Source organism: Henckelia pumila, chromosome 4 (assembly GCF_033568475.1).
Source record: "Henckelia pumila isolate YLH828 chromosome 4, ASM3356847v2, whole genome shotgun sequence".
Classification (NCBI taxonomy): domain Eukaryota; kingdom Viridiplantae; phylum Streptophyta; class Magnoliopsida; order Lamiales; family Gesneriaceae; genus Henckelia; species Henckelia pumila.
In genome coordinates, this window is record NC_133123.1 from 119,300,036 (window position 1) to 119,313,764 (window position 13,729).

A 13,729-nucleotide genomic window follows, 5' to 3' on the forward strand; every position below is an offset into this window, starting at 1 on the left:
TTATATCTTAACTATCATTTTGAAATTTCCAGTACATCTTTGTAACACTTATTGTGAAGGGAATGCTGTTAGGTTGCGCTATTATGGGGCTTTTGAACATAGATGGTATAGGTTATTCTCAGACGACTCACCCTAAGCTCATATCAGTAATTCTTAGAAGACTCGTCCATGTTGCAAATGTTTTTCGTATATTTCCGAGACCCCATGTGTTCTTATCGTCTAAAAAGGTCTTGGCCTAGTTTTCCTCTGTTAATTGGTGTTGAATCTTAAAGGTTAGCAATTTTCCCAAAAAAAAAAAAAAAAAAAAAAAAATTTAACTCAAGCTCAACTCATGTCGGCCTGCTGCTATTAAACTGCTATCAGCATGCATATCTTCAAGCACAAACTGGACAGGGTATGTGATACCAATTCCTTAGCTCTGCCCTCTGAGAACCGATATGTAGATGCTTATTCGATGAAGTATTATTAGATTCCCAGAAACAATGTGACTTGTGGCTATGTAAAAAGAGAGAGAGAAGCATCTGACCTTTAGACAGAGCCAAGCAGAATCATCGGTGACTTTTTATTTGATCTTTACCCTTTATTCCCAGCAAGCTAATGCAGGATCTTGGCCAAGAAATTCGTCCTCAATCTATTCCCAGGATCTTGACAACTTATGGAGGACTTCTCATGTCCTGCTATTCTATCTTTACCTAGCACACATTGGCTTTTCTGGTTGGGTTTTTCCATTTCTACTATACAGTCTAGAATTTTTTTTGAAAGCTAACACCAAATTGAAGCCAATGTACCAAAAGTTAAAAACAATGCCATTACCGCAACTACATAGCGACTCAAGTGGCATGCTTCCATTGTCATACTGTATAAACAGTAACACATGGCAGCTTATGCATTGTTGCTCACAACGAGACCGAATAATCCCCCACCAGCAATTGTTCCAACAATTTCTAGAATTAATTCTGATGCTTATGTGGGAAGTTTACCCTAATAAGATTAAGAGCACATCGAGCATTACTTTTGACCACAAAGCCACAGTTGACAATCATGGCAGATGGTGCCGACAGATATCCAACACTTCGAAAAATCCCCCATGCCACATATGCTTCAAGAACCAAAGACGAATATGAACATTGGAAATCCCATAAAAAAATTTCCCATTTTTAGGATTTGTTTTTTTGGTTTTGTCGATTTTTAGGATTGATTGATGTAGAAGTATGTATTAAATTTCATCTTCTTCTTTGTTTTCTACGGCATTCGAAACATTCCGTACATGAGGGCTTACTACTACTTCTGAAGCTCGATTGGAATTTGCTCGGATCTACTTTCAACTCTTCTACCAATATCTGGTGAAGCTTCTTGCTCTCTTGCATCAGTTCCTCTATGAGTAACTGATGTTTCAGCACCTGAAAGCACAAGAATGTGGGAGTTTAGAACATCACCATTTGAAGAGCAATATCTTCTACAAAATGTCTTGGATAAAATGCATCGATGGAGTTAATTCCATATATTTATTAAATTTATTTCTACAATAATAAAGTTGGTACCATCTGAAGCACGTTGTTTTCCAACTGCAAAGGCTCAACCTACAGCACAAATAACAGCCTTTTCTTTATATATGTTAGAAGATATGATAAAATAAACAAAGATCAAACATAATACACAAGTGTAAATAGAAAAGATATTTGTATCAAGCACGAGACTAGGTGGAAGAAAAAATTTCTGATGCACCAATCATAGTCATCAATTGAAATGACACTGTAGTGACACCTAAATGCTGAACTCAACCTTTCTTTGTTGAAGCAGATAATACATGTCGCGTAGTGTTTGTGACCAAATATTTAATTTTAGCAGCCCTGTTATATTTTTAATAATCCGCCCGATGGAAAATGAAAGGTTGGGTATGAAAGTAGAAGCCTAAGGGCTAAGATAACATGGATATCTAATGAAATCAGACCCCATGTGCAAACCCATTAGCCGATTAATCATCAACTGATTATTTTAATTTGCTGATTGATTAATTAATGGGAAAGTAAAGAGGAAGGCCCATTAACTTAGAGCTTAGATGCAGATAAGAGATACAGGGATGGTGCTGAGCCAAATAAAAGAGGGAAAGAAACATAAAGAAAGATTTTTTAACACTTCAATCAACAAAGAATACATGTTTTCAGCCATTTGAAAAGCAATTTAGCATAATCCACAGTTTTTTTCCAGTTTCAATCAGTACATTCCACTCACATATTCCCAGCATAAGCTTCAAAGTTCCCTATAAATTTAGCATTCCTAGCTAGTTCATTTCGTTTATTCAAGTAAAAATATGTAATTATCGGAAAGATTCCTACTTTTTCAATCCTGACATTCGGTATTTATCTCTTTTTGGTCAATGAGAAATCCAGCCGATGATTTAGAAAAGTCAACGCCAGAGTCAAAAGCTAAAATCATTTGTATATCACACACACATGGCGCCTCTGTATTTCCTATATCGCAAGGACCATTGAGCACATCAATTTGTGTTCGTTCAATCGAAAAAAATAATTAGAGAAGAGTCAGAAGCAGAATCTATTGAACATCCAGAGAAATCATGTTAACTTTCATGGATTATTAATTTTAAATGATTGACAAGAGAGTTGAATCTTGATAAGTTATTCTCAGAATGGATCTGGAATGCAGTCGGTGATATGTAAAATCTGAAATTTTTCTATTTAAATTGGGTGACAGCTACTGCTTGGTCCGTTTGTCTGTAGATCTAACAGCGATGAACTAAGAACTAGATCTGAACTCTGATTCTTCTAGTTAATCTTAAATTAAATACAACCGTTGTTGGTAAATCAAATGCATGGCGCACCAAATTACGTATATATAGATGACTTCATATGACACGAAAAATTACCCACGATTCTTCTGAAAAAGGTTTTAAGTTAGTCGCAAAGCAAAGACAATAACCAAAATGCAAAGCAAAGACAATAACCAAAACTTAAAAAAAAAAACATCATTCCACATACTTGTTCATGTGGGTCTGTATCCTCTTTCAGAATCGGGTTTGTCAAGAAGTTGTTTATGGTCATTTCTGTCCGGTTTCCGTATTGTGTCTTTACAACATCATTTTTTGGTACTAAAGTTCCTTCTAAAGGAATGCTTGTTTTTCCATCGTGGACATTGTCTTGAAACGAACTAGTTGAAACTGAATCCTTGATCATGCTCGTACTAGTTTGAAAAGATGCTGGGAGAAATCCTTGATTAATTGGTAAAGTGGAAGTAATTCCAAGTTTTTCCATTACACGTGTGACTGCTTGCTGATAAATTAGGATGTAAAGTAAGATTTGGACAATGATGGAACAAACAGCAAACAATATAAATACATACAAAAAGGTGTGACTGTATCTGATGCACCACACGAGGCTTCACAGCAAAACCTGCATTTCGTGAAAGGTCTTATTTATATAACTAATCAGCTATAGCCACTGGCTGTGGTCAATTATCTTGCATCTTGTCCGTTAAGAGGATTGGAAAAGAAAGAATTTCAAAATGGCAGCCATAAACGCATTCCATTTGTTTGGCTAATACATAATTAGTTGATTTCAAATCCTTTTAGCCAACAAGTTTCAAATTTTTTGCGATGCTAGTTTTTTTTTTCAAATTTCTGATTTCTGGAGATATTTGAATTCATATCTTCAAATTTATTTCTTAAGTCAAATTATCCAATCCAACAAAGAATAAAAGTAACCAGATAATTATAGAAATATGTTCCGCTTTGACTCATTTTTCGAACCTAAGTCAACTTTAAGTAACGCTTCTAAATTTTATTAGATGTTTTTGGTTCTAAAAATTAAAAAGTACTACGCCAAAGTGAATCTCGGTATAGAGCAAGACAAGTTTGAATAGCAATTAGCAAACGTCAAGTAATAGTAATGAACTTGCGAAAAGGGAAAGTATATCAAAGAATTGTATCTACCAACTCCAAAGCCATGGCCAAAACCTATTCCACAACCGATTCCTGCTTGAATGTTCTTTGCACCCACTTTCCTCAACTAAATGTAAGAAAAATAAGCAAACCGGACTTTGGAGAGTTAGACCTTTGACAAAAGGCAACAAAAGAATCCGAACAAAATATATCAGAGAGACGTACAGAACTATTAACATGTCCTTGCACACCAGAAAAAGCATCTGTTGCACCCCTTGCAGCAATCATAACTTGGTTCAGCACTGGTACTGAACCTGATGACACAATCAAAAGTTTGATGGTTAATATAGCATCAGTTTGCTCTTGAAAAGGATAGATTTATTGAAGCAATATCTGATCCGCAAAATCTTTGGATCCGACTGATGCTTCCTTGTTTGAAGAAACAGATAAAATGGCACCAGTTTGAAGTCCTTATCTTTCTTCTACAAATGACCCTCAATATGTCGCAACTTTATGGAAGACATTGACACATTTTTAATGGAATTTTGACAATATTCTTTTGTGATTTGTGTAGATTCTTGCAACCCGATTTTACTCATTGAGGAGAAAGTAAATCGATTTCCAGGTAAACTTATGCTATCCAAAAGTATAGCAGCTCAATGGCATCGATCTATTATCAAAATGTAAAGATTTAAGTGGTGTTTTAGAAGAGTAGTTTCATGGTAAATTTAGAAATATATAAGAACAACAAGAGATGTGAACGATTGTTACCAATAATTTAAAGGTATAGCATCCGAATAAAAATGAGCACTTTTGTACACACGAGGTGAAAACCAAAAACTATTCACGCCAATCTCTCAACATGATAAACCCACAAAATCCAAAATCCGATCAATTTAAATGCAGAGCTCACAAAATTTCGAATAATGATGCTCATCGCAAACCAATTGAAAAATTCAAACATTTCAACTTTCTCACATTCCATGTACTTTACAAACGTAGCAAATAACAAACACCACAGAATTCCAACTCACGTGAATGATTGGCATTTCCAACTGTGGGTTCAAACAATCCTTTCAAAATTCACAATTGTTGCCTTTCATGCAAAAGCTCGACATTTTCAAAGACTAAAAAGGGCAAATGAGAAAAAGTTTCCGACAAAAGGAACTACACATATAAACCCATAAATCAACCACTTGTCCAGCTGACCACAAACCAATTCAACAGCTCAAAGATTTCAACTTTCTTGAATTTCCCAATACCATTAAACAAATCAACAACCAAACACCAACGGATACCAACCCATATTCATGATGGTGTATTCCCCTTCTTGGTATTAAATAAACCAAAGGTCCCATTTGCACCAAAAGATCCCGATCTTGCTGGAAAGAAAGATGCAAAGCAAGAGTCTTTACATAGAGAATAGAAAACCCACCTAAATTTAAAGGGCGGCCGACGCCAATGCCAATGCCACAGCCAATGCCAAAACCAGTGAAAACTTGACCCACTTTCAATGTAAAGGGACTTTCAAAGCTCATATCTCTCTTCTCTTTCGTATAGATTACTCCTCTTCCACTACTGCTCTCCATTTATCCCTCTATTTTTGAGGGTTCTTGAATTATTTTATTTCTTTTGGGATTTTTCAATGAAGTGAAAGCAGAGCAGAGAGCTCATTTTTCTTTCATAATTTTGGCTCCAAATAAAGATGGGAACCCTGTGCTTGAAGTTTGGTTAATTGCAATTGCCTCCCCTGGCGTAGGTTACGGGCAGGCCCACAGATGACAATGAAAAGAGTCTAGGCTCGATCTCACATTCGTTCCGCCAAAATATATATATATATATATATATATATATATATATATGTGAGATCGAGCCTAATCGAGCCTAGACTCCTTTATTCATAATTCGAGTTTATAAAAAATTGAAATTGTTGTGAAAAAGTAAAAATTTACGGTAAAAAGTAAATACTCCAAAACTCAAAATATATCAAACTCTGCACTTTATAATATTTTTCTCTCAACTCAATTGTATTTTTCATCACAAATAAAGACCTATTTATAGATTCACATTTGAGATTAGTCCAAAAATTAATACATCATCATCTACATCATCACACACTAATTTTTCACATTTTACAACTCAATATTCAACATTCAACATTCAATATTCAACATTCAACATAATAATAATAATATATTTTTCAACACTCCCCCTTGTGATGATGATCGTGATATGATGATTGTCTTCATTACGTGTTTTATATTGCCTCGTTAGAAACCTTATTAGGAAAAATCCAGTGGGATAAAAACCATAGTAAGGAAAAAAAGAGTGTAGCCACGTAAACTCCCTCTCATGTTAACATGAGTGATTCTTCACATATTTCGTAGATTGCGCATCCCAATGTTGTATATATATTTTCTGAATATCGTCGTGGGAAGTGCCTTTGTGAAGAGATCTGATGAGTTCTCACTTGATTGAATGTAACAGATATCAATATCTTTATTCTTCTCAAGCTCTTGAGTGTAGGCAAAGAATTTTGGGGGGATATGTTTGGTTCTGTCACTTTTGATGTATCATTCTTTCATTTGAGCAATACATGCAGCATTATCTTCATATAGTGTCACAGACTTCTTGTCCACTGTCAATCCACATGATATTTGAATATGTTTGGTCATTGACTTTAACCATACACATTCATGACTTGCTTCATGTAATGCAATAATCTCGGCGTGATTTGATGAAGTTGTTACGAGTGTTTGTTTCTGTAAACGCCAAAAAATTGCGGTGCCTCCACGAATAAATACATGTCCGGTTTGGGAACGTGCCTTATGTGGATCAGATAAATATCCAGCATCAGCATAACCAATGATACTTTGATTGGTGTCTTTTGAGTACAAAAGTCTCAAATCTGCCGTTCCTCGTAGATAACGGAATATATGTTTAATTCCGTTCCAGTGCCTCTTTGTTAGATATGAACTGAATCTTGCCAATAAATTTACAGCAAAAGATATATCAGGTCTAGTGTAATTTGCAAGATACATAAGGGCACCAATGACACTTAGATATGGTACTTCTGGACCAAGAATAACTTCATCATCTTCACATGGACGGAATGGATTCTTTCTATGTTTAATGATCTTACAACCATTGGAGTACTTAATGGATTTGATTTATCCATATTAAAACGTTTAAGGATCTTTTCTGTATAATTTGCCTGGTGAACAAAAATTTCACATTCTTTTTGTTCGATTTGCAAACCCAGACAATACTTGGTTTTTCCAAGATCCTTCATTTCGAATTCTTCCTTCAAGTACATCATAACTTCTTGAATTTCTTTATTCTTCCAATGATGTTTAAATCATCAACATATACAGCAATAATTATACATCCGGATGTTGTTTTCTTGATGAAAACACAATGGCATATTGGATCATTTACATATCTCTTTTTCATCAAATGCTCACTTAACCGATTATACCACATTCGGACGGATTGCTTTAACCCATATAATGATCTTTGAAATTTTACAGAATAAAATTCTCTGGGTTTTGAACTTTGTGCTTTAGGCATCTTAAATCCTTCAGGAATTTTCATGTATATATCACTATCAAGTGATCCGTATAAGTAAGCTGTAACAACATCCATAAGACATATTTCCAAATTTTCAGACACTGCCAAACTAATCAAATATCGAAACGTAATTGCATCCATAACAGAAGAATATGTTTCTTCATAATCAATTCCAGACCTTTGAGAAAAATCTTGTGCAACAAGTCTAGCTTTATATCTGACTATTTCATATTTCTTATTTCGATTTCGAATAAAAACTCATTTGTATCCAACAGGTTTTATACCTTCAGGTGTGAGGACTATAGGTCCAAAAACATTATGTTTATTCAGCGAATCCAATTCAACCTGGATGACATCTTTCCATTTGGCCCAATCATGACGAGTTTTACATTCACCAAAAGATTTTGGTTCATGATCCTCATTTTCATTTATGATGTCACAAGCCACATTATAAGAAAATATCTCATCAATATCTTCTATGTCTTTTCGGTTTCATATTTTTCCAGTATTAATATAATTGATAGAGATTTCATGATTCTCGTCAGTTTGTGGTTCTGACAGAACATTTTCATCATCAGGTGTTTCTTCTGGAACACCATTTTCTATTTTATGATCATCGTGCTTCTCTATGCCTTTTATTTTCCGAGGATTTTTATCCTTGGAACCGACGGGCCTTCCACGCTTCAAGCGTTTTATGACATCATGAGTGTCTTCAATTTGTTTCTTTGGAATTTCAATTCGATCAGGGGCATTTACAGCATGTATATATGATTTTGTTACCCCTTTTGTGTCTGCAAATGCATCTGGCATTTGATATGCAATTTTTTTGCAAGTGCACAATTTGTTGTACATCTTTCTCACATTGTTTGGTCCTTGGATCCAAATGTAACAATGATGGTACATACCATGTGATTTCTTTTTCGATGTGTTTCTTTTTTCCCCCTAACATTGGGAAGATTTCTTTATTAAAATGACAATCAGCAAAGCGTGCTGTAAACACATCGCCTGTCTGAGGCTCAAGATATCGAATGATTGATGGACTATCATAACCGATATAAATACCGATTTTTCTTTGAGGACCCATTTTTTATCGTTGAGGTGGTAAAATAGGCACATACACCATACATCCAAAAATTTTCAGATGAGAAATATTTGGTTCTTTACCAAATGCAAGCTGCAATGGGAAGAATTTATGATATGCACTTGGTCTGATGCGAATTAATGCCACAGCATGTAAAATTGCATGTTCCCATATAGAAATAGGGAGTTTTGTTCTCATAATCATTGGTCTAGCAATCAGTTGTAGACGTTTAATCAATGATTCATCTAATCCATTTTGTATATGAACATGAGCAACAAGATGTTCAACAGTAATTCCCATTGACATACAATATTCATTGAAAGTTTGGAAAGTAAATTCTCCAGCATTATCAAGTCTTATTTTTTTGATTGTATAATCGGGAAATTGATTCCGCAATTTTATTATTTGAGCCATTAATCTTGCAAATGCCACATTCCGAGTTGACAATAAGCATACATGTGACCATCTGTTAGAGGCATCGATCAATACCATATAATATCAAAATGGTCCACATGGTGGATGAATTGGCCCACAAATATCACCCTGAATGCGTTCAAAAAATATGGGTGATTCTGTTTGGATTTTAGCTGGCGATGGTCTTATAATAAGTTTTCCAAGAGAACATGCTTTACATTGAAACTTATTATTCTGAAAGATCTTCTGGTCTTTCAATGGATGACCATGCGTATTTCAATAATTCTTTGCATCATTATTGAACCAGAATGTCCCAATCGATCATGTCAATTTGTTAATATTGAAGAACTATTAACCACCATATTTGATTCGATTGGAATTATATGTGTATAATGCAATCCAGTAGAAAGCATTGATAATTTTTCAACCACATATTTCTTTCCTGATTTATATGTGGTAAGACACATATATTTATGATTTCCATCAGTTATCGTCGCAGTATCATATCCATGAGAATATATGTCATTAACACTCAACAAATTTTTTTTCGATTGTGGTGAATATAAAGCATCATTTATCAGAAATTTTGTACCATTTGGTAACAAAAATTGTGCTTTACCACAACCTTTAATCAATTCTACAGGACCTGATATTGTATTCACCATTGTTTTTGTTGGTTTTATTTCCAAGAAATATCGTTCATCTCGCAGAATAGTATGCGTTGTACCACTATCCGATATGCAAATTTCCATGATATTATTTCCATGTTTGCTCATAGCATTTTCCATATCAAACTTCACAAAAATGCAAAAAATAAAAATTAAGTACAATACAAATGAAAATATAACATGCTTTATAATACAAGAATGCATGAAAAATACAAATTTGTTATAATCTAGTCCCACCAATCTTTTAATCAATGTCTTCGAAATCATTCAAAAAATCCGCAGCATTGAAACTAGTTGAACTAATTAAATGGTCACTATCTTCAACAAAATTGGTCTCTTTTCCTTTTCCCTTTGTCGATTCTTTATAGAGCTTACATAGGTGCTCAGGATTTCTACAAATATGTGACCAATGTACTGGAGTGCCACATCTATAACAAACACTCTCAGATCTTTTTGAGTGATTTTCATTTTCACTCGTATTTTCATGCTGCATTTTTGGTGGGTGGTTCATGACGTTTTTTTGAGATGAGTTATTGAAATAACTATCTCGATTATTTTCATATCCACGGCCACGACCACGACCACGACCGCGATAATTTTTACGTCCACGTCCACGCCCACGCCCACTTCCTCAACCTCGACCTCGTCCACGACCAAAATCTGGTCTATGCCTTTGATTTTGGTTTTCATTTTTCATTACGACATTTGTTTCAGGAAATGCCGTTGATCCAGTGGGTCGGGATTGATGATTTCTTATTAACAATTCGTTGTTCTTTTTCGCCACAAGAAGACATGCAATGAGTTCAAAATATCTCGTAAAACCACGCACTCTATACTGTTGCTGTAGAGTTATATTTGATGCGTGAAAAGTGGAAAATATTTTCTCAAGCATTTCCATCTCTGTGACTTTAAGTCCACAGAATTTTAATTGCAAGACTATTCGATACATCGCAGAATTATAATCACTGACTCTTTTAAAGTCTTGGAATCTCAACGTATTCCATTCTTCACGGGCGGTCGAAAGTATCACTTTCCTTATATGCTCAAATCTTTCTTTCAACCCTTTCCATAAAATCATTGGGTCTTTTTCTGTGAGATACTCACATTTCAACCCTTCATCAAGATGTCGGCGTAAGAAAATCATTGCCTTTGCTTTATCTTGTTTGGTTGATATATTAATTTCTTTGATGGTATCACTTAGACCCAATGACTCAAGATGCATCTCTACATCGAAAGTCCATGGCATATAATTCTTTCCAATGATATCGAGCGCAACGAATTCAATATTTGCCAAATTTGACATGGTGGTACTAGAAAAATAACAATGCATTTTATTAGTTAATTTTCATTAATATGACAATGCAAAATAATGGAAGAACGAAGATTACAAGTGCGTGTACAAATAGAGAAAAATTATGTGGTGGAAAATCGCTGGTGAGTACAAAACTCGTGAGCATGATGATCATAATAGTTATGAAAAATAGCCTTAGAAATGCCATCATCTTCATCTTCAAAAAATCGAGGAGAAATTATTTTGAGAGAAAGAGTGAATTTGGTGTGATTGAAAATGAGTTTGAGTGAACATATTTATAGGGTAAAAACTAGCCGTTTGTTATCGTTGAGGTAAGAAAAAACCGAGTATGTGTTGAATAAAAATTCGTGATAATCGTGTGATGCATATAATGATAATCATAATTAAATATACACAATAAAATATATATCATATCACGTTATTATAAGGTCAGTGTCCTAGACAACCTCTTATATAATAACATGAAATTATATATTAATATAGTTAGTATATATACATAATAAATATATATCATATCACATTATTGTTTAAAAACCTTAGAGACTTTTATACTTGTCGTTTTCTTTACTGGAAGTGTGAGATGTCGTCTTAACATTCTCCCAGGATTTATAACAAGTTTTTAAAAAACTAAATTTTTTTCATTTCTGATAATAACATGATGTTATATATTAATATATACACAATAAAATATATAAATAGTAAAATAAAAATTCTTACTTGTTGAATATTTTTGACTTCTTCTTGTATTTTGGAGCGTCGGAAATTATAGAGAACCTTCGAGCGATCGTGCTGATAACGTCTTGTGAAAAAGTAAAAAATTACGGTAAAAAGTAAATACTCCAAAACTCAAAATATATCAAACTCTACACTTTATAATATTTTTCTCTCAACTCAATTGTATTTTTCATCACAAATGAAGACCTATTTATAGATCCACATTTGAGATTAGTCCAAAAATTAATACATCATCATCTACATCATCACACACTAATTTTCCACATTTTACAACTCAATATTCAACATTCAACATTCAATATTCAACATAATAATAATAATAATAATATATTTTTCAACAGAAATGAATTTATTTTATTATGATATATTTAATATGAAAAAATATCACTATAAAATTTTTTTGTTAATAATTATTAATTAAATATAAGTTGACAAATTTTAACTAGTGCGAATAATTTTTTTTTTTGACCTAAATATTATCGGTGTAAAGTTGAAAATTAAATATAATGCTTTTTGTTAAAACTTCTAAATTTTTTTATTTAATAAATTTAAAATTATATAAATTCTTGCGGGTCAAATGAGTATAATCCGAATGGGATCCTTCGGGTTCGCGAGACGGGGCGGGTCTCGAGTTTGGCCAAACCCGCCTCAGACCCGTCTCGTTGTCATCCGGAGTTACGGTCTAATCCCCACACCCTAGTTTCCGGAGTTTTTTATGGGCGTGTGTTTTAGAAGTTTTTAAAAAATTAAAATAAAAACTGGTAAAACAAGGTAGTTTGTTTTAGCAGTGGTTCATCCTGCACCCTAAGGAAATTTATTAATGATTATATATAGTCTCGATCTCACACATTCTAATATATAAAAAATCTGTGTGCGACTGCTAAAACATGGTAAACCGTTAAAACACACAATCGTGTTTTAGCAGTCACCCATAAAAACCCTGCACACTAGATACAAAGATTATAATTATGATAATAAAATCTTTCAATACCCAACATGCCACTATTTTAGCATTTAATTAAACATATTTTATGCCAATAATTTAACATTTTCATTTTTTTTTGGCTAACTATAGGTAATGAGCTCCTAAAAATATATTAAGAAATATATTGAAAAACCATTTAAAAATAAGTTTAATGAGTCTCTATCTAAATTTTTTACTTATTTATAATTACATAAATAGGGGGAAAACTCGGTTCAGTCATAATTGTTTGATTCATTTTTCTATTAAAAGCCCCAAATATTTTAGTGTTCTCGGTTTAGTCTAAAATTTTTAATAATATTAGCCGAGTTAGTCTTTCCATCAATTTAACCGTTAAAACTAATGGTAGATCATATAACATGTTGATAAGTGTATTTTATACACTTAGTTTATATATGATTTGAGTTGACTTTGTGATGTATCGAGTGAATTTTATGTATATTAGTTGTTGTTTTTGTGAGATGCAAGAATTGAAAAAAAAGTAGCGAGAAGAAACGGAAAGCCGAAATACAGAGCAGCAACTTCAGAAAATTACTGGAAATTATTGAAACATACAAATCCGATCATCACCGTTCATAATAAATTTTAGGATGTTTTAAAGTTGCTGTCAGAATTTCAGCTTGATCTGACGGTTATATTGTGATATGAATTTTTGAAAATTGTCGTGCGCTGCAGAAACCATCTATGCGAGAAACAAGAGCAAGCTGTTGGAATTGATGCGCTTCTGCGTTATTTGAAGCGCTTCTGTGGGAGATGATGCGCCTCTGCGTGAATTGGAGAGCCTCTGCGCAATTTATCGAGAAAGCATTCAGCTTCTGCGTGAAAATAAATGCTTCTGTGCGTGTCCTGGCCGGGAATGATGAACAGATGCGCTTCTGCACATAATCTCAAGCATCTACGCGAAACTTGCGCGTGGCCTGGCCGAGAATGAAGAACATATGCGCTTCTGCGCATAACTCAAGCATCTGTGCAAAACTTGCGAAACTCAATCACGCTTCTGCGCATTGGAAAATAAAGACGTAAACGCATCTGCACAAAATCCATGCGTTTCTGCGCTGCTGCGTGAAAGGAA

At 33.9% G+C, this 13,729-nt stretch overlaps 1 protein-coding gene across 1 annotated transcript; it reads right to left on the reverse strand.

Moving 5' to 3' along the window:
• Positions 1-312: 312 nt before the first annotated feature.
• LOC140859789 (uncharacterized) lies at positions 313-5,569 on the reverse strand. Its single transcript, XM_073262350.1, has 7 exons — positions 5,331-5,569; positions 4,121-4,209; positions 3,947-4,022; positions 3,358-3,407; positions 2,997-3,287; positions 1,542-1,580; positions 313-1,400 (listed from the first exon to the last, which is right to left on the reverse strand). Exons 1-7 carry the CDS (start codon positions 5,482-5,484, stop codon positions 1,224-1,226), a joined length of 876 nt encoding a protein of 291 aa, XP_073118451.1. The 5' UTR covers positions 5,485-5,569; the 3' UTR covers positions 313-1,223.
• Positions 5,570-13,729: the final 8,160 nt, after the last annotated feature.